The sequence below is a fragment of the Monodelphis domestica genome, chromosome 2, assembly GCF_027887165.1.
Source record: "Monodelphis domestica isolate mMonDom1 chromosome 2, mMonDom1.pri, whole genome shotgun sequence".
In the NCBI taxonomy this organism is placed as follows: Eukaryota; Metazoa; Chordata; class Mammalia; order Didelphimorphia; family Didelphidae; genus Monodelphis; species Monodelphis domestica.
In genome coordinates this window covers 258,295,979-258,321,583 of record NC_077228.1, presented here as the reverse complement: position 1 = coordinate 258,321,583, position 25,605 = coordinate 258,295,979, and the positions used below count along the sequence as shown (strand labels likewise).

Genomic DNA, 25,605 nt, shown 5'->3' with positions numbered 1-25,605 from the left:
TGAACATTGACATAGTTATAGGGCATGAAGGAGTCTCAGGAAATGGGGTTCTCTACCCCTAACCTTTAAGTGACATGAAACATAGGAGTGTGCCAGATTTAAGAACAGAAGTTTGAGTTTCCCTTGGGGGTATTAATGATGTCTCAATAATCCTTCCTAAAACAGCCGCAGCCAACGGCCCGCCCGTGTTGGTGAAGAAGGAGAAGGAGGGGGCAATGGTGTCCGACGGGCAGGATCGGAAGGAGCCCAGGGCTGGGGAGGTGATCTGTATAGACGACTGAAAGGGCCCCAGCCCTGCCACTCACCCCGTCCCAGGGGCCGTCCTCCAGCCCACATCCCACCCCTGGGGATTGCTGCCAATCCTCCACCTTCCCCACCCCCTGGGCCACCATCAGGATAGGAGCCCCTTTCTCCTTCACCCCTATTTTCCAAACCAGGGCTTTCTCCCTCTGTATTCCCCCACCCCCCTGCCCCAGGTGCCTTCTCCATTGATGCTTTGAATGAAGGTGCTGTGGTGGGGGAGGGGTGTGGAAGTTGTTCTTCCAAAGTAGCCCCAACCTCAACACACACACACACACAGCTCTCCAGCAAATGGTTTGGGGTAAGAGGGGAGGGAAAGGAGTAGGGCTTCCCCAGTTTCCCCTTCCCTCTGCAGTATTAAGCTCCATCCTCAGTAACCAAGGAGGGGAATTTGCCCTGTCTGGCCCTTGTGGATCCTTTTGGGGAATGGAAGAATTTTTCAGAAAGGGAGGGAAAAAATTTGAAGTGGGATGGGAAAGATCCCTAGAGGGAAGAGAGGGGAGGTGTGGCTTCATGTTGCTCTCCCCTGCCTCCCCCAAAATTGAGGGTGGGAAGTTGGAGGGAGGAACAGTATCAATTCATGTTCAGCCTCAGAATAAAGGCGCAATTCACTGGCTGAGTCACCTTCCCGTGTACTGGCTCCTTGTGTTAGGGGAATTCTTCCCTCCCCTCAAGGGACCATGTACCACCTCCCCCTAAGAAACATGTCAGGGATGGAGGACACTCAGGCCAAAGAGGAGCCTCCCTCTCCCCTATCCCCAACCTCAGCAACCCAGGTATTGTAAAGAAGATGGGAAGGAATACAAAGGGCCAGAACAGGGGAACAGGCCTCTTTGTGCCCCAGCTCTGGAAACTCAGGTGTCCTAAGAGTGCTCTATCCACCCCCTCCTTCTTTAGTCCTTTCCCCTCTACCCCCCAGCTCCAAGCTTGGACCAAGGGGCTGAATTTGACTGGATAAGGTGGGGTGTACTAGCTAGGGGAACCTTGCCTCCATACCTCCAAAATCATAACAAAGAACTTGGGGGTGAAGGAGGATAAGGACATATTCCCCCCATGGGGACCAAGGGAAAGTGACATTTTGCATGGTAAACCCCAGCTACCACAGCCCTCTTTGCTATCCCCTTTACCTTTTCCTTGCTCCAACCCTTCTGCTTTCATACCCACTCCACCTATTCACTCCCTTCTGTATCGGGTTTCTTGGTTGTACATATAAATTATACTTTCCTTTCTGTGTGCTCTGTTATTTTGGGGGTAGGGAATTGATGGGGGGGGGGGTCAGGCTCCTGGTGCTATTCCATACATCAATCTCTTATTGTATGATTTTTTTTTCATCTCAGTAAATATTTCTTAAACATCTCATGTGTCAGGTACCGTACTAAGTCCTGAGGATATAAAGAAAGTCAAAAGGCAGTCCTTGCTCTGCAGGAGCAGCCAGGCTAATGGAGGAGACAATAAACTAATAACTATATAAAAACAAGACATAGGATAAGTGTCATCACAGGCTTTCCTTCTCCATTCCTCAAGGAAAATTCCTCCATGAAAATTTGGCTAAGCAAAACTCGGGCAGGTCTAAGGATAGCCAAACTGCCTTAGGAGGGTGAAGCCGAGAGTAGAATGCTGAGAAGAGACAGGAAGACGATCTACTCAAATTACCTTCTTTAAAAAACAAACAAGGAAACAGGCCCAGGGATGATAATTTGCCAAAGATCATATAAGTGGCAACAGTCAGAGGTAGAACTCAAATCCAGAGCCTTTCTACTGTACCATGTATGGAAGAGGTGCCAGGATTTTGTGGAGGAAAAGTAGGAGGGTTCAAATAAATAGATTCTACAGGGTTATCAATCCCCCAACATAGGCATGGGTTTACTAAATAGGTAAGGAGTGAAAAAATGGACAAAACAACAGAAAACAGTTCAGAGCCAATAGTAAGGGGCCCTGCCATTTCACAGGATACATTCCAAAAGTAAGGGTAGTACCAAGAGAATTGGGGCAAAGAGCTGTATTCATCTGTTGTTCACCATATCTGATGATGACAAGATGATGGCAATCCCCCAAATTAGGGAAGAATGAGCAACTACCAGGAACAGGAGTAGTTAAGGGCATAGTTGAAGGATGGGAAATGAAAAATAAGGAAATTTTATTAAATTTATAAATGTATTATTTATTAGGGATTGGGGATAAAAATAAAATGGTTTTCTGCCCTTGACAGGCTTATACTCTAGGAGAAATAAGAAATATACACAAATAAATAAATGCTAAAAGATCCATACAAAATTGGAGTTGGGTGGAGGGGGAAGAAGCGATAAAGACAATATGGCAACAAGGTAACAACACAGGTATTTTCTTGGCTCTCTTAATGCAAGAGGGAAGGAATTCATTCACTTGGAATTAAAAATAGGTCTTTCCTATTGTGCCATTCCTTCTACATTTCAAATCACTTTGCAGAAATGCTGGCATGGCAGCTGCTCCAACAGACAAGCCAAAGGAACCATCATGAATCTGTCCTTCCGCAAGTATAGAGTCAGCTCCTGGAATAATGGAGTATAGAGGCCAGCGTCCAAGTTAAGGAGGCATTTATACTACCTCATGAGTTTTCATTTCCATCCTCATACACACCTACAAACACCTGGAACCCGCAGGGAGGAAGAACAGTGGTCCAGGTCCATCCTCATGGGTGGGGGTGGACAGCAAAAAGTAGCAACTTGTTTTCACTTTCAAGGCGTTCTCAGCGCAAATAGTAGGCTGCAAGGGTCTTACTTTCTGGACAGCAGTAAAGCACTGAGGGGAGTAAGCAGACAGTTCAGAGAAAAGAAGCATGCAGTTATCTTCCACAGTCATCACAGTCTGCATCTAGCACCCTTATGCCAACCCTAGCCTTATCCCACAAACATTCCCTAAAGGAGAATTTGACCCCAAGTGCATGCTTTAGCTTACATTTATTTTGCATGAGGCAGCTGCTGTCTCATACAACAGCAAGTCATTTCTAGTCGCGTCGGTTTCCTCAAATGATACGGGATAATAGCATTTACAGGGTTGTAGAAACGAAATGAGAATATTTTTTTTAAAGCATCTGACAGATTGTGGGCACCATTTATATAAATGCTTATTGCCTCCCCCTTCTCACTGTGACATCCTCACAACTACCTAAGTGATGTAATTATCTTGATTTTACAGATAAGTAAACTGAGGTTAGGTGGATTCGAAACTCGGGTCTTCGTGGGTTCTTTTTATTGCTTTACAAGCTGAAATGCTGAGTCACCCAGTCTTCCAAATTTCACTGAAAAGGCTTCAACTTAGCCATAAGCTCATCAATCACTCACCGTTGCTAGGTAACGGGCGTCGCCGCCGGCTCACCGCTTTGTCCCACAGCCCTAAGAGCGCTCGCCAAGCCGCGCCCCAGGGCCCCGCCTCTTCATCTTCGTTCACGTTTTCTGAAGCGTCACCGCACTCTCTCCCAGAGTTCGCAGTATCTTCCTTTTCTCGTTCTTTCTCCAGGAGAGACCATAAGTCCGGGTCCAAAGGTACTTGTGTGACGCCACCTCGCGGTACCGGTGAGGGCGCACGACAGAAGGGGCAAATGATTATCCGGCGTAAGCGCACCACCCGGGCGGCTGCGCAGCTTCCGTCGCCGCGGGCCGCCAGCTCCTGCAGGCAAGCGGTACAGAGCGTGTGGCCGCAACGCTGCCGCGCTGTCCCGGGCAAGCGGCGTGGCGCCCGGCCCTGCAGGTCATAGGGCCGATAGCAAATGCCGCAGTCCAACTCGCCTCTCTCAGGAAACGAAGGGATCCTCAACAACAGCTGCATCTCTTGGTCCCCTCCGAGGGTGCCCACCGCGCAGGAGGCTTGCAGTGATTAGCGTAGATACGACTCCCGAGCTATTAAAGCCGCAGTTCTTCTAACGCCCGGGCTAGGGTCCTGTCTCCCTAACTGCATCCATCCTGGGGCCCGGCACCGCGGCTTCCTGTCCCTTTTATAGAAGAGAGCCCGAGCCATGATGTCATGGGCGAACCTACGCCCCACGACTGGCACGTGTGGGGGTGGTTGAAGCTTGAGGTCAGAGAATTCTGGGGATCTTGGTGGGGAAGGGACAGAGCGTCAACCGGGTTACCAAGTTTTTCTTCCCAATTAGGCAAAGTCGCCCAGCTTCCTCTTCTCTGTCCCCGACTGCTTTCCCTCCCAAGGTTAGCCCCGAATCCCAACAGCAGAATCTCAGCAATTGGAAACAACCTCAGGGTTACTCTGTTCCAACTCTAGAACACAGCACTTACTCAAACACCTGTAAGGAAGAGCCCATTACCCCCTGAGGCATTACATTCCGCTTTTGGAGAGCTCTAATTCAATCAATAAACATTAAGTGCATACTATGTGCCACACACTGTGCTAAACAAGGGGAATACAAAAAGAGGCAAAAGACAAGTTACTGCCCTCAGGGAACTTTCAATCTAAAGGGAGAGATGACTTGCAAACAAATATATACAAAGCAAGCTAGACTCCAGATAAATAGGAAATAATAAAGAGAGGTAAGGCAATGGAATTAAGAGGGTTTAGGAAGTTTCCTCTAAAAGGTGGAATTTTAGTGGGGATTTAAAGAAAACCAGAGTATTGGGGACAATCAATGAGAATGGGAGGAACATTTTTCCTTACATGGACCCTTAATTCTGCTCTCCAAAACCAGTGCATCACATCTTCCACATTATAGCTCTTCAAATACTTTTTAGAGAAGTATCCTACCCAATATTTTCTCTAAGTTAAATTGCCCCAGTTCCTTCAGCGTGTTGTTTGCCCTCCTCTGGACGCTGGCTTGTCAATGTCCATCTTAAAATATAGTTCCTGTAGTAATATGGTACTCTAGATATGGCCTGGCCAGAGCACAGCCTTAGAAAGACTTTCATTTTCGTAGCCCAGGATACTATGCCTTTTTTAATGTAGCTTTTGTTAGTTTTTTGCCTTGTTAGTCCCCAGACCTAGTAAACAAATCTCACTATTCTCACTCAGCTCATGTGGTGTTCTCTGGCACTGAATTCCTAACTTACTGCCTTCCCAAACCCATAAACTTCTTTACTGTCCTTGTACATATATGTTCTCATGACCACTCAAAGCAAGATGGTGCTGTTCATCCTCTTTTTTGCCTCCCCCTACCTTGGTATGACTCCCTAAACACTCAATTTTCATCAGGACATTGATGAAATTTCTATATCCTTTTATTTTAATCTTAGACCCAATCTTTAGCTTGACTCTTCTCCATACCACAATACTACTCCCTTGTCATTGTCACAAAAATTGTCTTTCTCTCCAGTATGCCCAGATTCCAGTTCTCATCCCAGCCATAGGAGGGTTGAAGTACAAGTATGGACCCAGATTCCAGAACCATGGCCTCAGGAATGCCAGAAATGAATCCCTTCCTGAGTAGCCAGCCTTATACACCCACGTGCCATCCTTCATACTAGCATAGCCCAGAATAATGTATGACTCAGGGGTCTAGCTTCCCCCACAGGTAAACAGGACATGGCTCTCTTGGCCTACATTCCCCACTGGGGCCCTACCATCAAATTTGGTATGGAGGGGAGCCACACCCAAGGCTTTAACTTTAGCTGCCTCTTACTCCTTAGCAGTCTCTTACCCCTAGGTTCCACTGCTCTCAAGAACCTTCTTTTTATCTCCTTGTTTTCTCAACATCTTTCCTAAAACAGTGCCAATATTTTAAAAAATGATCTTGCCAAGGAAGAATGTGGTGGGACTATCACCTCATCTCAGTATTTTTAAAAACCATTATCTTCTGTCTTAGAATCAATATGGTAGACTTGCCCACAGTCACACAGCTAGGAAGTACCTGGGACTAGATTTGAACCTGAGACCTCCCCACTCTAGATCTGGCTCTCAATCCACTGAGCCACCTGACTGCCCTCTGAATATTTATTCTTAGTTTAGACTTGTGATTCCATAAGTGTCAGAAGTCCTATTGAAAACATTTCTTCTGTCATAGCAACTGTTCTGTAAATTAGTCTTAGAGAATTGCCTGGAAGAACTAAACAGTTAGATGGCTTGCTCAAAATAAATGTCTGAGGCAGGTCTTGAACCCAGGTTTTCCTATCTCAAAGGTCTATTCTTGAACCACCATGCCTTATTCTCTTCTGGGCATCTTAACTTTGTCTTAGGGTTTTTAACTGATTCATATTTAGCCTGAAACTGGGGCCAGGAGAGATTAATGACTACTTCAAAGTTAAACAACAAACCAGATTTCAAACCAAGTATTCTGTTTCCAGATCCAGTGTTATTTCTCCTATATTGGGCTGCTTCAATTTAACAACTTAAAACAAACAAGCTGCTTTAGATTACCACTGATACTTCTTATTCCATGAAGACATCTCATAGGTGTGTGTATGATCCGTACTTAGGCCATACCCTCTTATCATCCAATTATTATTTACTTCTGGGCCCAAAATTAATGATAAATAAGAGAATGAGGTGGAAGGAAGAGAAGATAGGTAAGTTTAGAAATGTTTTATCATTGGGCATCTTGGAGTGCATGGTTCTGAAATGGGCAAGGAGATCACATGGTGGGAAAGAAGAAATTATAAGATTTATATATTGGTGTGCAGGTTTTGGATTTTTTTTTTATCACTATGGTGATTAGGGGCTGCTTTAGAGCTGGAATTGCTGATTGTTACATTCTGGTCAATGAAGGCAAATGGAGCAGTGGGGCCTGATGTATATAACTGTTAATTGTCATGATCTAAGATTGTGTGGGTCCAAAACTGTGGCTGTCAGAGACAAATATGGAGAGGTGACCCAGTCCCTGGAGAATGGGGACTAGAGCTAAAGAAAAGGCCACCAATACTACAATTGGCAGCTTCCATTGAGGATCTTGTCAGTTGGCAAATAAAGGGAAGAGGACTTTTCTTTCACTACTCTTTTGGTTTTCTATAGAGAGAAGATGGAAGTTAGATCGTATAAAAAAAGAATAAATATCAATGTGGCACAGTCCTATTAAAATAGTATCAGGAGTATGAAAACTCAGAATGTGTAAAGCCTGCCAAAGTAAGCCAAAAACTTCAATGGTCTTAGTGCAATTTAAAACTCTAATAGCTTAAAAAAAAATGTCCCAAAGGTCTTAGTGGAGGGGGCAGAGCCAAGAAAAAGACTTAGAAGCAGTGGAAAACTGAAACTCCTCTGATAATCCTTCTAAACAACCTTTAAAAAGTGCCTTTTAAAGACAGGAAGGAATAAAAAAACAACAGCAAGATGGAGTGAGGGGGCTCTCCTATGAAATACAACTTGAAAGGTAGGCAGAAAGAGTCAATTTTCTCTGGGTAAGGGGGAACTGGAAGCAAAAATTATACACAGAGGAGTGCTGGCTGACCACCCCTCACCTTCCCACCTTCACTTGGTTAAACCTACTTAATTGGGTGACTTAAGGTTGAGAAATAAAACACTGGGATTTTGGGTGATAGACTGACAGTTTCATTGTTTGCATAATAATTATAATCGGCATTGTAAATAGGCAGGATGTGGCTACCTTTTGTTAAATCTGCACTTTCCAAATATCGAAAAAGGGAAAATGGAGTATAAATCAATTTTTGTATAATCTTTGTTTAAAACATGAGCTTTTATTTGCTTAATATTAGAGGGCTTGGCCCCTTTTCTGTCAGTCTATTGGGCTCCTGTGTAGATGCTGTTTTCATCAAACACTGACCCATTTGCCCATCCTCTGGTACAGCACTAGCTACAGATTCGGTTTCATATTCTACTTAACAATTTAAATAAACTGAAATATTTATAAAAAAAAAACAAAAAACACCATGTTCTGAACCTGGACATAGACCAAATTTGGGATCCTTCAACCCAGGCTACACTAAAAACAGAGCACCCCAGACTCACCTCCCCTTGAAAATCCAGGCCCTGGCACCAACCTACAGTAAGGCCCTGAAGTCCATAGCAGTTGGCCCTTTCAAGTCTGCACTATGGTGAAGATCTAGCCCCAGAGCAAAATACCTCACAGTACTGAGCCCTGCAAGCAAGCAGCAGAGAAGACAGAATTATTAGCTTTCAGAATTCCCAATCCACAGGCAAAAAAAGGCTAGGAAAATGAACAAACAGCAAAAGAAGCACCCTATAAAATTTCTATGGTGACAAAGAGTGAAGCACAGTTAAGTAAATAGGGGAAAATGAGATCCAAGCAACTACATGCTAAACTTCAAAGAAAAATGGAAATTGGTCCTAACAACTGGAAGAACTCAAAAAGGAATTAAAAAAATCAAATAAGACAAGTCAAAAAATGGGAAAAAGAAATTAAAGTAATGCAAAAAGAAAAGAACAGCTTAAAAAACAGAATTGACCTAGTGGGAAAAGAGGCAAAAAATCCCATGAAGAAAAGAGTTCCATGAAAAGTAGAATGGACCAAATGGAAAAGGAGGATCAAACTGTAATGGAACAAACTCATTCTTTAACATTTAGAATTGGGCAAATAGAATCTAATGACTTCATGAGACATCAAGAAACAATAAAACAAAAATCAAAAGTCTTAGTGCAATAGAGTTTAAATCTGCACTAAGTGGGCAGCTAGGTGGCTCAGTAGATTGAGAGCCAGGCCTAGAGGTGGGAGATCCTAGACTCAAATATGGTCTCAGACACTTCCTAGCTGTGTGACCCTTGACAAGTCACTTGACCTCCCCCCCTCACCACCACCACCACCCCTCCCCCCAGTCCATTACCTAGTCCTTACCTCTTTTCTACGTTGGTGATTCTAAAATGGAAGGTAAGGGTTTTTAAAAAAAGCTGCACTAAGACTTTTGAGACACCTCAGATTGGGATTTTTTTAAAGGTTCAGAGAAGGAGTAAGACCTCTTCTTGGAAAGAATAGGAAGAGGAATACCAACAAAAGAGAGAAGACAGGACTGATCATTTCTTAGTTTGTTTCTGTTTTCTTCTGAAAGGAAGATAACCTTTACACAGGAAATAAAAGGGGGAAATGATTGATGAGTTAATATCTAAGATTAGTGAATAGAGAGCACCTAGCTATCCTTGATAAATTCAAGTCCCTTGTCCCAAATAAACTTATATCCTTGGGTCCTAAAAGAACTAGTAGATGTGATTGCTGGATGCCACTGGTATTTGAAAGATCATAGAAAATAGGAGATGTGAACCACAAGACTGAAGAAGGGCAAATATTACTAATTTTTCCCCAAAGAAAGGAAGAGAACAGTCTGCAAACTAGAGATCATTACATTTGAGTTGGAATCCATGAAAATTCTAGAATGAATCCTTTAAAGAGATGATTGGTAATTGGAATAGAAGAAACTGATTACAAAGAACCAGTATGACTTCTTTAGGAACAGGTTATACCAGACTAATTCCATTTCTTTTTTGGACAGATCATTAAACAATTAGAGGAGGGAGGAACAGCACATAGTTTATGTAATTTGAGCCAACTTTTCACAATGTCTCAAATTTTTTTTTGGAAATGATGGAGAGATGTAGACTAGATGACAATATGGTAGATGGATTCAGCATTGGGATGATCTCAGAGTAGTTGTTAATGTCTTAATTTTAATGTGAAAGGAGGTTTCCAGTGGCTTACTCCTAGGATCTGTATCTCTATGTTAGAGGTTGCTAATGAATTTCATTTTTTAAAAATTTTTATTTAATTAATTAATTTAGATATTTTTCCATGGTTACAAGATTCATGTTCTTCCCTCCTCCCACGCCCCTCCTGTAGCCAACGAGCAATTCCACTGGGTTTTACATGTGTCATTGATCACAAACTATTTCTATTTTATTGATAACTACACTAGGGTGATTGTTTAGTCATATTCCCATCAACCCATGTGATCAAGCAGTTGTTTTTCTTCTGTGTTTCTATTTCCACAATTCTTCCTCTGAATATGGATAGTGTTCTTTCTCATAAGTCCCTCAGACTCTAAATGATCACCCTAGTGTAAATATCAATAATATGGAAATAGGTCTTGACAGGGCTGTTGTGAAGATCAAATAAGACAGTATTTCTTTTTGTTTTTGTATAAGATGCATGAAGTTTATTGGTCTTAGGGCCAATACCATTACCTGCCACATAAAGGGACCTTCATCCCAGGCCTGGGTATTTGCTGATCTTGGCCAGGGCACCATGAATGTTGGGGATGCCTGGGAAGTAATTTAGAGACAATAAATAGGAGGGGTCAAGGGTAAGGAACCCAGCTTCCAGGTCTCTATTGGGACCAGCTGCTCAGTCATTGTTTTTCCCAGGAGTGAAGGCCCCAGTTTTCTGGGTAAAAGTCTCTGCCACAAGCAGAGGGAAGACAAGAGAAGCATCAGCATAGAAGACCTTGACTGCCTTGCGTCCATTCTGATTTTGCCCCAGGACACAGCTTCATCTGGCCTTGCACCTGAGCCTGAGCCATCAAATTCCTGGACCACATTGATATAAACAGCATAATCCTCTCCATTCCTCCTGAGGTTGGCCTTGGCAATATGGTGTTTCACTGGGTCTCCTCTGAGAATGATCATGCCTGTTCACTTGGCATTGATGAGTTAGTCGTAAGTCCTCCATGATTTCCAGCACCAGCCCAAGGTTCTTAAATGAGTGGAAGAATATTATATCACCAAGAGAGCCATCTGTCAGAGCTGGGCTTAGCACTGGGATATTGTTCTTCTGTGCCCAGTAATACACAGACTCCAGGTTGTTGAGTTCTTTACTCAGTCGAGCAATCATCTTCGATGGAGTCCATTTCACTCCCTCTGTATTTTGCTCCAGAACCATCTGATTCAAAATCAGCATCAGCCAGTTCTCAAACTTGCAATAATTGTCATTGGGTCAAGTAGGTTTCTCAACCTGTTGATGCTATTTTGTCTCAGGTCCTTCCAATTCAGGCTAAATTCTCCCAGATATGTAGATGCAAAGTTTTTGACCAGATCCTCCTCCATACCACCTGCAGTTGTCACCAGAACATCCATCATGTTGTGCTGCACCAGGTAACATACAGTCTCTCTGACACCAGAGCTGATTAGATTTGATGTGTAGCCGAAGAATATAGTGCAGCGACTCATTGAGGGCTTGGATTTAGGTCCATGTGGTTCTCCTCCTCCACCTCCCCTCTCCAGCTTCTTCTCAATCATGGCACTGACCTGGTGCACTACTTATCTGAAGCTAGTGACTTAGAAGCCTGTAGTGCCCATGGCACGCAGGAGAATACCATAATCCAGGCTGTGGTTGAAGTCGTAGCCCTGGACCTGGATGGCTTCAGTGGGCAGAACTGTGCCTAAGGATAGAAGCCACAATTCCCAGGAGTGGTCGTGAGTGTGTGTGTGTGTGTGTGTGTGTGTGTGTGTGTGTGTGTGTGTGCTGGCATGCACATGTGTCTGAGGTCTGGGTCAGGCCACTGGGTCTGAACTCAGATCATGGGGGCTCAGTGTGATCCCAGCAGCCTCATCCTTTCCCCAGCTAGCAGAGGAAGTAAGACCAGGGAACAGAGAAGGTAAAGGACCAAAAACAGTGTTTGTAAAAAGATCTAGCACAGTGGTGCCTGGCACATAGTAGGTGCTATATAAATGCTTAGTTCCTCCCCTTCCATAAGATTTTTATCAAAGACTTTCTTTTTTTTTTTTTTAAACCCTTACCTTCCGTCTTGGAGTCAATACTGTGTATTGGCTCCAAGGCAGAAGAATGGTAAGGGCTAGGCAATGGGGATCAAGTGACTTGCCCAGGGTCTATCAAAGACTTTCTTAAAGTTATAGAGGATATACTTGTCAATTGCAAATAATATCAAGCTGTCAAGGAGAGCTAAAATACTGAATGGCGGAGTAAGGATCCAAAAGAATCTTGACAGGCAAAAGCACTGTGCTAAATCTAGTAAAATGAAACTCAATTGGGATAAATGTAAATGTTGCATTTAATATATCAAAAAAACAATGACATGAGTATAAGATGTGGAGGCTTGCATAAAAAGCATTTGTTCTGGAAAAGATCTAGGAGTTTTCATTGACTGAAAACTCAGTCTGATTCAATAATGTGATAGAGGAGCCAAAAAAAGCTAAGGTGATCTGGATGCTATCAAAAGGGGATAGATTCCAGGATTATGGAATTCCAGAGTATACTCTGCCTTCATCTGGAATATATTGCATTCAGTTCTGGCCACCACAGTTTAAGAAAGATATTGGGACAGTTATCTCAGTGGATAGAGAACCAGGCCTAGAGACAGGAGATTGTGGGTTCAAATGTGACACTTCCTAGCTGTGTGACCCTGGGCAAGTCTGGCTCTTGCTATTCTTTTGCCTTGGAACCAATACTTATATTGATTCTAAAACAGAAGGTAAGGTTAAAAAAAAAAAGACATTGATAAATTGGAGTATGCTATGGGAGGGTACTTGGCATAGTGAAATGCCTTGAACCCATAATCTATGATGATTAGTTGAACAATGTGGGCACATTTAGCCCAGAGAAAAAAAGCCTCAGGGTGTCATGATAGCTCCCCTCTAGTATTTGAAGGACTGACATGTAGAAGGACAATTAGAATTCCTTCATTTGTCTTCAGAGGGTAGAACCAAGAGTTTCCAAGAGGTCAATTTAGGCTTAGTGTTAGGAAAAACTTTCTGACAATTAGAATACCCCAAAGTGGAACAGGTAGCCTAGAGAGGTGATGAGTTCCCTGTCCTTGGCAATATTTAAGCAGACACTTGTCAGGTGTATCATAGTGGACATTCCTTTGGTAGATGAGTTGGACTAGATGGCTTCTGGAATCCCTTCCAGCTCTCAAATCCTATCATTCTGTATTCTGGATGTACCCCTCCACCTTATTCCCTCTATCATCTATGGGTGCTTATGATGGGCAAACCTGAAGTCATGGGAGTAAGTCTATGGGTAGGTTTTGGAAAATGATGAGAGGTGAAGGACTCCTTGCAGGAGAACATTGCCATTTTATTTCAATTCCTGCCATTTTCAATAAATCTTGATGTCACAGTATGTTGAACATATCAGTCTTGTAAGTAGTAGTGGTCCTGGGTTGTGACCACAGAAGAGCCTAAGTAGATGTTAAAGTTTTGATACTTTGAGCAATGTTCTGTAACATCTCTAAGCTAAGCCTTAGTTCTGTCTAGTAAAGGCCAGGCAGAACACTGCCATCTTTTGGAGGCCTGTCCCCAAGTTTCTCATTGAAGAACTGAGGCAACATGTGTATCCAAGAAAGAAACCTGGGGGGGAGGGGGGAAAGGGAGCACGAGGAGGGTCATTCAGATATTACAGTCCCTTGATAGATAATCATACAATGACTTCCAGTCATCTTCTGTCTTCCTTATTCAGGAAGGCAGCACATTGCCACCATTACTGCTGTGCCCCAAACATATATGTAAATCCCAACTAACCTGTTAACTCCAAAAGAGCAGGGATTATTTCTTATGTGAGGTGGAAATGAAACATTTTTTAGACAAACCACAACTTGCACATGCAAATAAGTACTGACCCCTTCAAAGCTGTCATCTTAGAAAACCATATTTATTCTAGTTGTTCAAGTCATTCCTAGAATTGATTTGTCTGCAACTTGGTTTCCTGATCATTAAAATGAATTAAGTGAACTCTATTGTCTTTTTCAGATTTAGTGATTGCCTTAAGAATCTTTAATATCATTGTGACTAACCTTAGTGGTAGCAAATATTTTCCCCTGAATTAAAAATTTGGAAATGTCAAACCATCAATTAAAGTCAAGAAAAGTGTGGGATCATCAAGTCAGGAAATGTTGTTTGCTTGGGATGGGGGGTGGAAATGGGAAATGTATGTCTGATATTGAACTTTATTATTCATAGGAGTAATAAGGTAAAGTAAAAAGCATTCCAGGAATGCCCTGAGCAATGGCTGCACAATTGAAATAAATATGCACAGCTTCTCAACAGAACAGTTTTGAATGGAACAATACTCATTCACATAGGCAAGTTCTGGGATATTAAGTTAGAAATAAGCCTCTGGTTGTGCTTTGTGTTCTCACAGCAAATGGCCTGAGGTGACTAGAAAATGGAAGGTAGGAATAATCAAGGGCTAGAATGTCAGTTAATTTTTTTTTTGTTTGAATGAGCCTGCTACGAGCTTGGCCAAGCAATTACTTTTTTTCTTCTAGGTGAAGGTTTAGGTGTACCTCTTCCAGATTTAGTGAGGGAAACTGGTGGTGATAGTGATGGGGTGGGGGTAGGGAACAGTCTGGTGGGAGAGTAGGGCTGGAGGGAAAGTGGAGATGACATTCTGATCTTATTCCCATTTCACATCCCTAGTGATCTGATGCTCCTGAGGGACTTAAGCCAATCTTTATCCATTTATAATTCCATGGAACTGTCTTCTTTTATCCACCAGCCTCATTTGTTGGTTCTTCCCTTGTCTCAATTTCTTTATGGATTTCTGCATCCATACTGGAATTCAGTTTTCTACTTATTTTATTTTCTACTATCTTTTGGGGACCATCTCTCTGAATATATTTATTCTACTTCTGCATGGTTTTATACTCTTCATCCTGTGTCCTCCTTGCCTAGATGCTCAGATTTGAGTATCGGTTAGTTCATCCTAACATGATATAGCTGGGTAAACAGGAGGTATAGATTTCAAATATGGGATAGTGGAAATAGCTTTGAATTTGGTATTAAAAGACAAATTAAAATCCTGATTTTGTCCTTATTTCCTGTATGAGCTTAAATAAGTCCTTTTCATCTTTTTGTGCTTCAGAAATTTAGTTAGAAGGGTTCTTGGAAGCTATATATCATAACCTATAACTGAATAAGAATTTCCTCCATGACACGGACCTCCAGTGTCAGGAACCCCACTACTTTCTAAGATAATCATTTTTAGTTAATTCTAGTTGTTAGAAAGTTTTTCCCCTGTATCAAGCCTAAATTTGGGTGTTTGTAACTTCCACCCCTTTCTCCTACTTCTGTCTTGTGGGACCAAGCAGAACAAGTCTACTATCCCTCATCTGTGAAACAGTCCTTCAAATAACTTGAAGACAGCTATGCCACCCTTCATCCACATCTTCTCTCTAGGTTAAATGGACTTGGTTCCTTCAACTAACCCTCATCTATCATGAATTTGAGGTTTTTCACTTTCCTAGTTACTGGACATTTTTCAGCCTACCAGTATTTCCCCACATTCCCACCCAGGCTGCTTCAGGTTTAACAATATTAAGAGGGCTATAGGATCCGAAGCTGGAAGGATGCTTTGAGATTGAGTCCAACTCCATCATAAGAAATAGGGAAACTGAGTCATACAGAGGAGGAGGGGCTTAAAACTCTAATTATTACTGTATTTAAAGCTCAAAGGTAAGGTTGGGACTGCTAATTTTATAGATGAGGAAGATAAAGTATCTTGCCCAGAATCATGGCACAGGATGGGATCAGAGGATTTGGAACTTGTAGAAGGGTGCTTGGAGATTATCAAATCGAATTATCTCATTATGTAGATAAGTAAACTGAGGCTGAGAGATATAGATTACTCAAGGTCATGGGACAATTGAGCCACTATTCAAATACAGGCCCTCTAACTCCAAAGAGGGAATGAATACTTGTGGGCAGTATCTTGGAATGCAAGAATCTTAGGGCCTCAGTTCCTCATTTCCAAAATAAAGAGGGCACATAATGGTCTAGATCATATCTAATGTCCCTTTCAAGATTCAAGTTTTATAATAATTTCATGGCATCTGAGAGAGAGAATGTAGGGCTTAAAGAACAGAGTCCTTAAGCCTGAGCCTTGGAGAATATCTATAATTAGAGGGGCCAATGAGAAGCAATGGAGTATAGTGAAAAAAAAAAAGCATTGGGACTCAAGTATCAAGAATAGAGCTGGATTTGAATCCTGCTACTGCTACTTATTTTGTGACCATGAGTAAACTACTTTAATCTCTCTTGCCCTGTTTCCTTATCCTCACTAACCTCACTATGTTGGTAAGTAGATAAAATAAAACAATGTATGTGAAACACTTTGAAAACCTTAAGGAAAGGAGGCAGAAAAAAAACCCCCAAAACAAAACAGCAAAGAGAAGTCCTGGAGATCTTTAAGTACATTAGATGTAACTATGTTAAAAAAAAAAGTCACTTAGGAGGTAAAAAGATGGAAGAGTGAAAATGTTTCCTTCCACCTCTGAATTCTATGATTCTATGGAACCAGATTTCTTAGTGTGTTGGAAGAACGCAGGGACAAGAGACTAGGGAAAGACCTAGAGCTTGTGTGTCAGCCTGGACCTTTGATGGAAACTGCAGTTGGGGATCTCTAATGAACTCTCCAAGACAGATTGGGAAAATGAACCTAGGAGTATCAGGTCTAGGTGTCTGAATATTGGGATATTCCCCCTTCCCCTGAAAGACTCCATGAAGAAGAAGCTAAGATTTTATTTTCCCTGGGAAGGCCCATTATTATTGCTTTAGGATTACTGCCAAGGGCAAAGGGCAGGCTTTCCTCTGGGCTAACTTTCCATTTCTCAAAACCCATCACCTGGGGGCCATTCTAAGAGGGCCCCACTCCCCAGTTTGGGTGCTAAAGGATGCCAAGTTCATCATGCCAGCTGCCACCTGAGTCCCACGTGATATCATCATCCACTTCCTGTCAGGTGCTGACATTTCTGGTATACTATACAACTCCACCAGTAAAGTCCATGGGCCTGACTAAGTCCCACCAAGGCCTTATGTATGCTGTGCATCATTTTACATCTGAGGAAAGGGAGAATCCTCGGCATCCCCAGCGTGGACAAAGTTCAGTGTGTGGTGGGAAGGGGTTCGCTTTCTCAGTGCCTTCTGGCGTCATCCTGATGCTTATTGAACAGCCTGTCTCAAAGTGACGGTCACCACTCACTTTCAGCATGGTCTCTCTCTCAAGGCATCTCGAGTGTTAGTGCTGGGTCCTGGCCGGCGCATTGAGTGCCCTGGTAGTCAAGTCCACCTCTCCCTAGTCTCCCATCACTGGAATCGGTCCTGTTTATATTGCCTTTTGCACCTCTGGCATAACTCTTCCTGTCTCTCTCAGATGATGTCACACAATCTCTTTTTGACTTGTGTATTCTCTCAGATCTCCGCCCGGTTTTTTGGAGGGAGAGGAGGAAGACAGACCGCAAGGAACAAAGTGGGTAAGGAACAGGGCGGGGAGAAGAAGAGAGAAGATGCCCCCGCCCCCACCCCCACCCCCAGCTCATGCCCGGGAAAAGCAATACGCTAAGAAGAGAAGGCCGAAGACTGGGCAGGAGGGAAAAGGGGTGGCGAACTACTTTCCTTCCCTAGCCATGCTGTGGCAGGATATGGCTTATAAAATCATGCGTGTAGCCGGCACTCCTTGGTGGGCGGGGTCATCCGGGGACTCCTTAGAGGGCGGGGTCACGGGGGCCTCCCGCCTGAGGTTGGGAAGCTTGGTTCTTTCGCTTTCTGGTACCCCTGGCTGCCGCGAGAGCTGGAGGAGGCTGTTGCTGCTGCTGCGTCTGCTGTTGCTGTTGTAGGCGCTTCTGCTGGCGCTGGCGCGGGTCGGGGAGGATCGCAGTGCTAGCTGTGAAGGCGGCGGCGCCTGCGCCTGCGCCTGGCGGGAGGGTGCCTATTTTTTCGAGTGGGGTTTGTTTCCCAGGAGTCCATCGATCTCCAGCACCTTCTGTGGTGTCAGCTGGCCCAGCACCTGAAGAGGAGGGGAAGACGCCTCGAGCCTGGAGTACCAGGAGAAGGGAGCGGGACTTGGGAACCCCAAAGAAGAATTGAGCCCTGGTAGAGCAGGGCGCAGTCCCCACCTCCCACTCTAATCACCTCTTCCTCCTTCCCGCCCGCTCGCCCACTCACTTGCAGGGCTCCCAAGTTTTCCATCAGCTGCTCCATGTTGGACACTTCCAGCAGGACAGAGCTGACAGCCTCACTGCGGAGACACCAGGCTAGGGTGAAAAGAGGAGGGAAGAGAAGAAAGCCCAAAGGAGGGAAAGAGTGAGGACCTGGAGACTCTCCTTCAGTGGAGCCTTCTCTTGGGCACATAAACATTTTCTATGGGTAGTTCTTTTAAGATTATAAATTTCAGAGCATTGACAAGTGTGTATAGGTAGGGGGTGTTTCCTGGTTCAAAATCTCCTACACCTGAAATCGCAGTTTTGGGGCCCCCTATCCTTCAAAACACATCAACCAATAAAGGCGTGTGATATAGCTCATAGTGTTAGCTAGACTTTAGGAAGACTTCAAATGCTGCCTCTCAGTGTCTCATGCAACTCACTGGGGTTAGAATTTTACAGACCAGGTACCAATCTGCATAAGGGGAGTGAGTTTCCACACCAGAAATTTCCTAAAAGAATGAAATATAGCTTGACCAAAATGGCAAGTAATTGTTGTGAAGACCAAGTGAGATCATTTGAGTAAAGCTATTTTTAAATCTTAAAGTGCTATTTAAATCTAGCCATTATAATTACATATATTTACATATATTTCCTTTCCCCCATCCCAAACTAAAATAAAATCGTGTGATAAATTATGATAAAACTCTTTGAAGGCAGAGGACAGTGTTTTGTTTTGTTTTTTTCTTCTCATAGTCCTTATTTCTCCTCTCCTCTTAGCTCTGATTCTGAGAAAGAAAATGTCTAACACAAGTCTATTTTAGGGTAGGGGTTAAGAATTTAAAGGAGGAGAGAGACTACTTTTATAGAGTTTTGGGTTCTGACAGCAATTTTTCCTCACCAATAGAAAGCTGAGCCACCGTGCAACCCATTTGGTGAGCAATGGGGAGCAGGTCCATGACCTTGACCTGTTGCTTCTTGCCATCTTCACCCTGTACTTTGTCCTTGAGCCACTGGTAGCCCTGAAGAGAAATGGAGATGGGGGAGGAGGGATGACAAGAATAACTGATAGGCTCCTCCACCTTTTTCTTCCCAAGTAGCTAAGACAGCTGAATCCTCCCTCCCCCAATCCTTGCTCTCTTTAGGTACCCAGGGATCTAATCCTAACAGCTCTTTACCTTGATGGTCCCCTTGTAGGTTTCTGGGATTCTTCCTTCATGTTTGCTAGTGATGACACCACAGGTCAAAGGGGACCAGGTCACTGAGCCAACACCTGAGAGCAAGAAGAAATGGGAAGGAGGGATAGGGACAGGGTGAAGATCAATTTTAATGGTGAGCAAGAAGGAGGAATCCAGAGATGTGTGTGTGTGTAGAAGAAAGGGATGGTAAAGGTGAGAAAAGGGCTGGGGAGACTGAGGCTAGAGAAGATGTCAGGCAGATCAGGGAAAGTGGTCTCTAACCTATCTTGTGGTAGAGCTCAGGCAGTTGTGTCTCCACCTTATCCCTCTGAAACAGGTGGTATTCCGCTTGTTCACATGCAGGGGGAATCAAGTTGAATTGTCGGGCTACTGAGTAGGCCTCCTGGATTGGGTGTTTGGAGGAAGTAAGCATCAGAGTTCCCTCCCCCACCTCCTCTCTCCAACCCAAGTACTTGTTAGACATGTATTCTGAGGATTAGAGATTGTAGTATTTTTAAGGAAATGTATAGTAGGAAGGCACTTACCATGATTTCTGTAGCCCCCCAACGTGATGTCCCCCAGTATAGTGCCAGCCCCTGGTTAATGACAAAGGTCATGGCCCGAACAATCTCTGGATGTGTGAGGATGATGAAATCCTGACAGTTAGATCCCAGATGGATGAGCCCTCTTCCCTCCTGCCATTTCCCTCCAAGAACCCAGATATCTCTATGTGAGATTGAAGGGTTGACACTTGAATTCTGCTCAACCCCACCCCATCCTCCCCCTTCCCTTGCCCACTTTTGGAATCCCTGATAGGGAAGGTGGGAAAACTGGGAGCACTCTGTTGTTAGGGTTTTTCTTCTATATGAGGTTACATGGAGTCCTTGCAAAACTCTGGGGTCAGTGATTAGAGTTGGGGAAGTGATCCCTAGGTTTATGGTCATCTTTGTCTGGGTTTGGGCATTCTTGGGGTTATTTTCACCCTCCATGGGACTGTTGGGGTCCGAGCGATTGGCGAAGACTATGTCTACATATCCCAGTTGAAGCCGTTCCAAGGAACCCCACAAGCCTGGAGGAAGGGGAAGAAAAGATAAGTGCCCCCAGTCTCCTCAGATATGAACCCCTGAGTTTCAGCTCCCTAATTTTCTGCCTCTTGAAGTTTAGCAGTTTCTATCTCATCCCCTCTGATATGATACCCATCTTCCCCCTCTCCCACCATCCCAGCTTCTTAATTTGCTTTTCTAACTCTTGGCCCCTGAATCCTCCTTCTCCTCTGGTTTGCTTTCTTGCATTCTCTTGATTCCTTGCCCCACTGCCAAAATTACCACCTTCCTTCCCCATTCTTAGTCCCTCACCCTCAATGATGTGTTTTCGGCTCAAGCCTCTCTCAGTCTCTGCCCTGTGAGAAAAATTGGTGAAAATAGGTGGTAACTAACAATTGCAACCTAATGTTTCTCCACATTTCTTGACAGAGGGCAAAACTGCAGTGATATATAAGGTATAAAAATCTTTCTTTGAATCTTCCACATTTGCAAAACTTCAGAGATGGAAATGACTCCAGAGTCAAGAATCTTTTTTACACTGAGCAATCAGCAAGTATTTATTAAGCACTGATATGTTCCAGGCACTGTGCTAGGTACTAAGGTTGTAGAGACAAAAATCATAGTCCTTTGCCCTCAGTAAACTACACCTCAAAAGCCTCTGCTTGAAAATCTTAAGGAAACCACATTATCACCAGAAGCAATTCACTTCATTTTTAAAAACTTCTCATTATTAGGAAGATATTCCTGATTTTGAACTCTGTATATATGCAAATTTTACCCATTGCTCCCCCCCACCCCCGCCCCAAGGATAAATAGAACAAGTTTTCTACATGACAGCCTTTCAAATATTTGGACAACTATCATGTTCCCACTCTAGAATGTCATCCCTGGTAGAGGCTATGGGGAAAGGAGATACTCACTGTCCTCCCCAAAAGATTTTGGTAGTGATGATATAGCTGGATCTCCTGAAAAAAGGTAAGTGGGGGCAGGGTCAGCAGGAACGAAGGTCACTGTGGAACCCCCAACCAAATATCCCCTGCCTTTTGCCCATGATCACAGCCTCACCTCCAACCCTTGCTCTTAAGGATATTGCCCAGTGTTCGTTCTGCCCTAGAAAAGGGGAAATAATAAAGGAGCAGGGGGCTTTCCCCTATAGTGACAGCCCCCCACAACCTTTTTTTACTTCCTGTTTTAGCAGAGTATGAATAGCATTCATGAGTCCCTGAACCCTATCTAAAAGAACAGAGAAGCTAGTCCACAGAGATGTAGCTCTTTAGTTTGGTAGAAACAGAAATACAGTTTTGTTTTGCTTTTTTCCATTTTGCCCTGCCTGGCTTACCCAAACCCATTCTTCAAATTCCATTTCCTTTGTAGTCTTTTTGGTCCATCTCAGTTGATGTGCCTTTGAACTTAACAGTGATATACAACTTATATTCATGTGAACTTAAAGGTGTACAAGTCTTCAAGACTGTCCTGTAATGTATTAATACAGATATTCTCCCCATTTTCAGATGAGGAAACACTCGGTGGTTATGTGCTTTGATGAGAGTCACACAGCTGAGCAAGGGTCTTAATTAATAGGCTTGAACCTGGGTCCTCTAACTCCAAGACCAGATTTCTATTTACTCTGCCACACATCAATTATTGTCTTCATAGTCATTTAGAAATATATTGCCTTGTAACATTCCTTCTTTTGCTGGTATTGAAAGATTATAAATCTAACTAAATTTTCAGTCTTGTCTCTCCAAAGATACCCTAAGCTTCTTGAGAACAAGGTTATATTTCCTTATAGCCCCCATGGTGTTTCCTTCACATACTTGGTGTTCAGTTAATATGAATTGTTTTTATTTTGCCTACATCTCCTGCTCATTCTCCACTTGAGTTAAAGATAGAATAATGTTGGTGCTTCAATATCCAGATTTCTCTGGGTCCCCTCAATGGCCCAACATGATGGGAGAGGCAAATGTTTACTGGATTCCCTGAAGCAAAAATGAGAGACCCTCTTTTCCTCTCCCAACCCTCCCACTATCTCATACCCTATCCCTTTTCCCTGGTTCATACTTTCCTGCTGCATACACCTCAGCTGTGTCAAACAGATTCACTCCATGTTCATATGCCACAGTCATCAGATTCTCTGCTGTCTAGGGATGAGTATGTTGAGGTGGACAGAGTTAAGATTACTCACCTTTCCAATGGTTTTCTTACCATTCTCAGCCCTCCAGATTCCAAGAGACTTCTAAGTGCTGTGGGTCTTCAACCATAATATCACCATTCCATTTCTTCCCCCTCTATTTTTTCTACCTTCCCCTTTTCCTAACCTCAGTTCCATTAGTCCCCCCCTCCATGTCCCATGCCCTATTTCCCATATCCATTATGTTCCTTTCTCTGGCCCACCCCCCAAAATTATCCCTTACAAAATCCTATTCCATCTCTCCATTTCCCCTACCCTTTCCCTTCCATCTTATTCACTCCTCCCATTATTCCTATCTGATTTTTGGTAATGTAGACATTTATACCTCATCTGAGATCTGGGACCCAAATGTGACCCAGGTACCTGTAGAAAGAAAATCCAGGGACATGGGGGCTATGAGAGACAAGGTCTCTGAAAACCTTGACCCTTGCACCCTCTACCTCCTTTCATTTCCCATTAAACAACTCACCAAGACCAAGACAGGATACACGAAGACCAGACTTCCCCAAGTTTCTGTGGGATAAAAAGGAGTCAGTAGAAGGATTTTCACCTTCAGTTCCCCTTGGAGATCTAAATAATAACCTCTCTAAGCACTTTGCCTCCTTGAACATGTTACTCTCTCCCCACATACAGCACCTCCCCCCAAAACCCATCTCTGAGGGAAATGCAGTGCTGTCTGTAGGCTATAGACACTCAAATATTTGTTGAACAAATTAATGAACCTTCCTTTGGGGCCTGCTGCGCAATTTCTGTTTTCCCTGTTATCATTAAAATCTGCTGCCTGGTTTCTCTGAACTCTTGGGTCACTTCTCACAGTCATTCATGGTTTTCCCTGTATGGGATCTGGTCAGTGCTAGGTTGTCACAGTTTCATGGGCTAGGGTTTTGGGTCAGAGAAGGAATAGAAGGACAATTAATCTGGAGGGGGGAAGGAATAATGAGGAGGGTGAGCTATCTCCAGAAGGGTTTAGTAAATTGGGGTTGTGATTGGTGAAAAATTAAGAAGAGAACCTTCCCCATCCCCAACAACCACCAAATGCTTGTCAGAATAGGGGGATACAAGGTTGATAAATTATTAATTCCCTTCAATCTCTTAGGCAGATGGTTGTCTATCAGAAGGAATCTTTATTAAATCATCAAGACAGATACAATAAAGGAACAGGTAACAAGGAAGCCCAGCCCCTCTCCTATTCCCATTGGCTAGTGAAACTTCTTCCCAGACACATCTGAACCCCCTCCCCTCCTTCCCCCTACCCCAAAGTTTCAGGATGGTTTATCTTCTAGGGAATGAGAAAGGGTGGGGGTAGGGTGAGATAGGGTAAGATATCTGGTCTTTAGGTGACAAAATCCCTGGCCAGATTAATAACCTCATCACTCCACCCCAGGACAGGGTACAATCCCTTTTACACTATCAAAACATTGCTGTTTACTAAGAAGCCCCATCAATTTCTTCTGGGATGGAGGGGATAGGGAGGATGGGGAGAGCTCCAATGTTGTATGGGGTGGGGTCCCAGCTCTTTGCTTCACTTTATATACAGTATCAGTCCCTCCCCACAACCTCTTTCAAAGCCCCTTTTGTTCTCCCCACAGTTCTGCAAATTCTCTTAGTACCCTGGGGACCTTAAAGTTCTTTGCTAACCTCTCCTTGTCTGGGGTCATTTCATCTGCCTAAAAAAGTAGAGAACTCTGAAGTCAGGGTCATTGGGGTGGGGACTGTCAGTGTAACTGGGTCAAGTCCATCATTCATTTAAGACAATCAGGAGCCAGGAGAGCCCCACTGCCACTGCCAATTCTAGGCATGGGATAGATAGAAAGCAAAGAGGGATGGGTGGGGGGTAGGAATAGACCCACCTTAAACACCCTCTGAATGCAAACTCAGGACCCTTTTTTGGGAAACTCCCGAGGCTATAAGGCAGGACACAGTGAACCCTAACAACTTAACTTTCTCAAAAGAGGTGGAGATGGAGAACAAGAGACAGTCAAGATGAGGGAAAGTGAAAAAGAGATGGAGATAGACATAAGTAAGGACTTGGGGTATTCTTGGTGAATGAGGAGGGGTCGCCGAAGGGGGGGGAAGGGACACCGCAAAAGAAGTGCTGGGGTCTGGCCCCCTCCTCTGGTACCTGTACTTCATGCTGGTGCCGCGGCCGGTGCTCTCTCGTAGGGGCCCAGAGTGGGTCACAGCTGGGGGACCCAGGGGTCGGGCGACTGGCACAGCCCGGACCTTGGGGCCGGGTCCCCCTCCCCCCGAAGGGTTCCCGTGACTGCTGGTCACTCCACTGCCGTTCCCGCCCCCAGGGATAGGTCGGGGTCCACACAGACGGTCCTCACTGCTCCTGCTGCGGAGGTTTTGCTCAGTGCAAGCGATGGACACCTGCATCCCGGCTCAGGAGGGAAGAAAAATGGGATCCTCGGGGAATCGGGGGTGATTCCGAGAAGAGGGCAGAAAGGACTAGGGACGAGATGGAAGAAGAGAGGATGGAGGTATGACAGGACGCGGCTGAGGGCAGGCCGGGAAGGGGCAAACCAGGGGAGGCGAAGGTCCTCTAGATTCAGGGTTCTGCGAAGCCTGGGGGACGGGGTGAGGAGGCCAGAAGGACCAGAAATGGAGTGATGGCTGGAGCCAACCCAGGGAGGGGAACATGGAGGGCAGAGTGAAAACAGGAGGGGTCCAGGAGTTAGGTTGGTGGAAGCAGGTTCCGGGAATTGGGGAGACAAGTGGGGATGCGCTAGAAGTGGGGAGAATTGTTTTGGGGTGGGAGAACTGGCACAAGAGCTAGAGGAGGAGTCAGGGGGTAGGGGTTCCAAGTCTCCGAGGAGGTCCTCGGAGGACAAGGAACCCCAGGGAGGGAGGAAGGGAAGAAGGGGAGAGGTGTATCTGCAGCAGCCCAAACCGCAACCCGAAGGGGTTCTGCTTCCAGCCTGCAGCTGCTCTTAGGTCATCTGCATATCCCCCACCCCTCATCTGCATAGCTTTATCTCCACCTCCCTAGGCCGCACACAAGCTCCGCCTCCTCAGTCTGCACACAAGCTCCGCCTCCTCAGTCTGCAGACAGGAGGCAGTGGAAGCCTCATCTGCATGACCCGGCCTCAACAGAGGAGGAAAAAGGAGACTCTGTCCTTCCTCCTTTGAGGACCTGCCACCAACCC

At 44.4% G+C, this 25,605-nt stretch overlaps 3 protein-coding genes, 1 long non-coding RNA gene and 1 pseudogene across 16 annotated transcripts in view; 2 read left to right on the top strand and 3 right to left on the bottom strand.

Moving 5' to 3' along the window:
- CHD3 (chromodomain helicase DNA binding protein 3) overlaps positions 1-1,529 on the top strand; it is a 31,230-nt gene extending 29,701 nt beyond the window's left edge. For all 11 annotated transcript variants that reach the window (XM_056817567.1, XM_056817561.1, XM_056817566.1 and 8 more), the window contains exon 39: positions 166-1,529. In XM_056817567.1, coding sequence (XP_056673545.1) covers positions 166-281 — 116 coding nt within the window. In that variant the 3' untranslated portion in view covers positions 282-1,529. The remainder of the gene's footprint in view (positions 1-165) is intronic.
- Positions 1,530-2,435: 906 nt separating this feature from the next.
- On the bottom strand, positions 2,436-4,472 carry RNF227 (ring finger protein 227). Its single transcript, XM_056817579.1, has 2 exons — positions 3,621-4,472; positions 2,436-3,078 (listed from the first exon to the last, which is right to left on the bottom strand). Exons 1-2 carry the CDS (start codon positions 4,102-4,104, stop codon positions 3,026-3,028), a joined length of 537 nt encoding a protein of 178 aa, XP_056673557.1. The 5' UTR covers positions 4,105-4,472; the 3' UTR covers positions 2,436-3,025.
- A 5,826-nt stretch (positions 4,473-10,298) lies between these two features.
- LOC100014935 (deoxyhypusine synthase-like) lies at positions 10,299-11,849 on the bottom strand (annotated as a pseudogene).
- A 4,783-nt stretch (positions 11,850-16,632) lies between these two features.
- On the bottom strand, positions 16,633-25,557 carry KCNAB3 (potassium voltage-gated channel subfamily A regulatory beta subunit 3). 3 transcript variants are annotated; one of them, XM_001364458.4, is made up of 14 exons: positions 24,579-25,557; positions 22,926-22,969; positions 22,782-22,819; positions 22,327-22,406; positions 21,331-21,375; positions 21,186-21,230; positions 20,578-20,621; positions 20,205-20,291; positions 19,768-19,853; positions 19,505-19,625; positions 19,223-19,317; positions 18,946-19,066; positions 18,070-18,158; positions 16,633-17,911 (listed from the first exon to the last, which is right to left on the bottom strand). In XM_001364458.4, the coding sequence occupies exons 1-14, from the start codon at positions 24,833-24,835 to the stop codon at positions 17,834-17,836; spliced, it is 1,230 nt and encodes a 409-aa protein (XP_001364495.1). In that variant the 5' UTR covers positions 24,836-25,557; the 3' UTR covers positions 16,633-17,833. The 3 variants fall into 3 exon arrangements, with proteins under 3 accessions (XP_001364495.1, XP_007483224.1, XP_056673535.1); XM_007483162.3 differs by having other exon boundaries at positions 19,768-20,291; XM_056817557.1 differs by lacking the exon at positions 24,579-25,557 and having other exon boundaries at positions 19,768-20,291; positions 22,327-22,516; positions 22,926-22,973.
- Positions 17,272-18,765, top strand: LOC130457288 (uncharacterized). Its single transcript, XR_008916477.1, has 2 exons — positions 17,272-17,378; positions 17,864-18,765. It is a non-coding gene; the product is annotated as an uncharacterized LOC130457288 (long non-coding RNA).
- Positions 25,558-25,605: the final 48 nt, after the last annotated feature.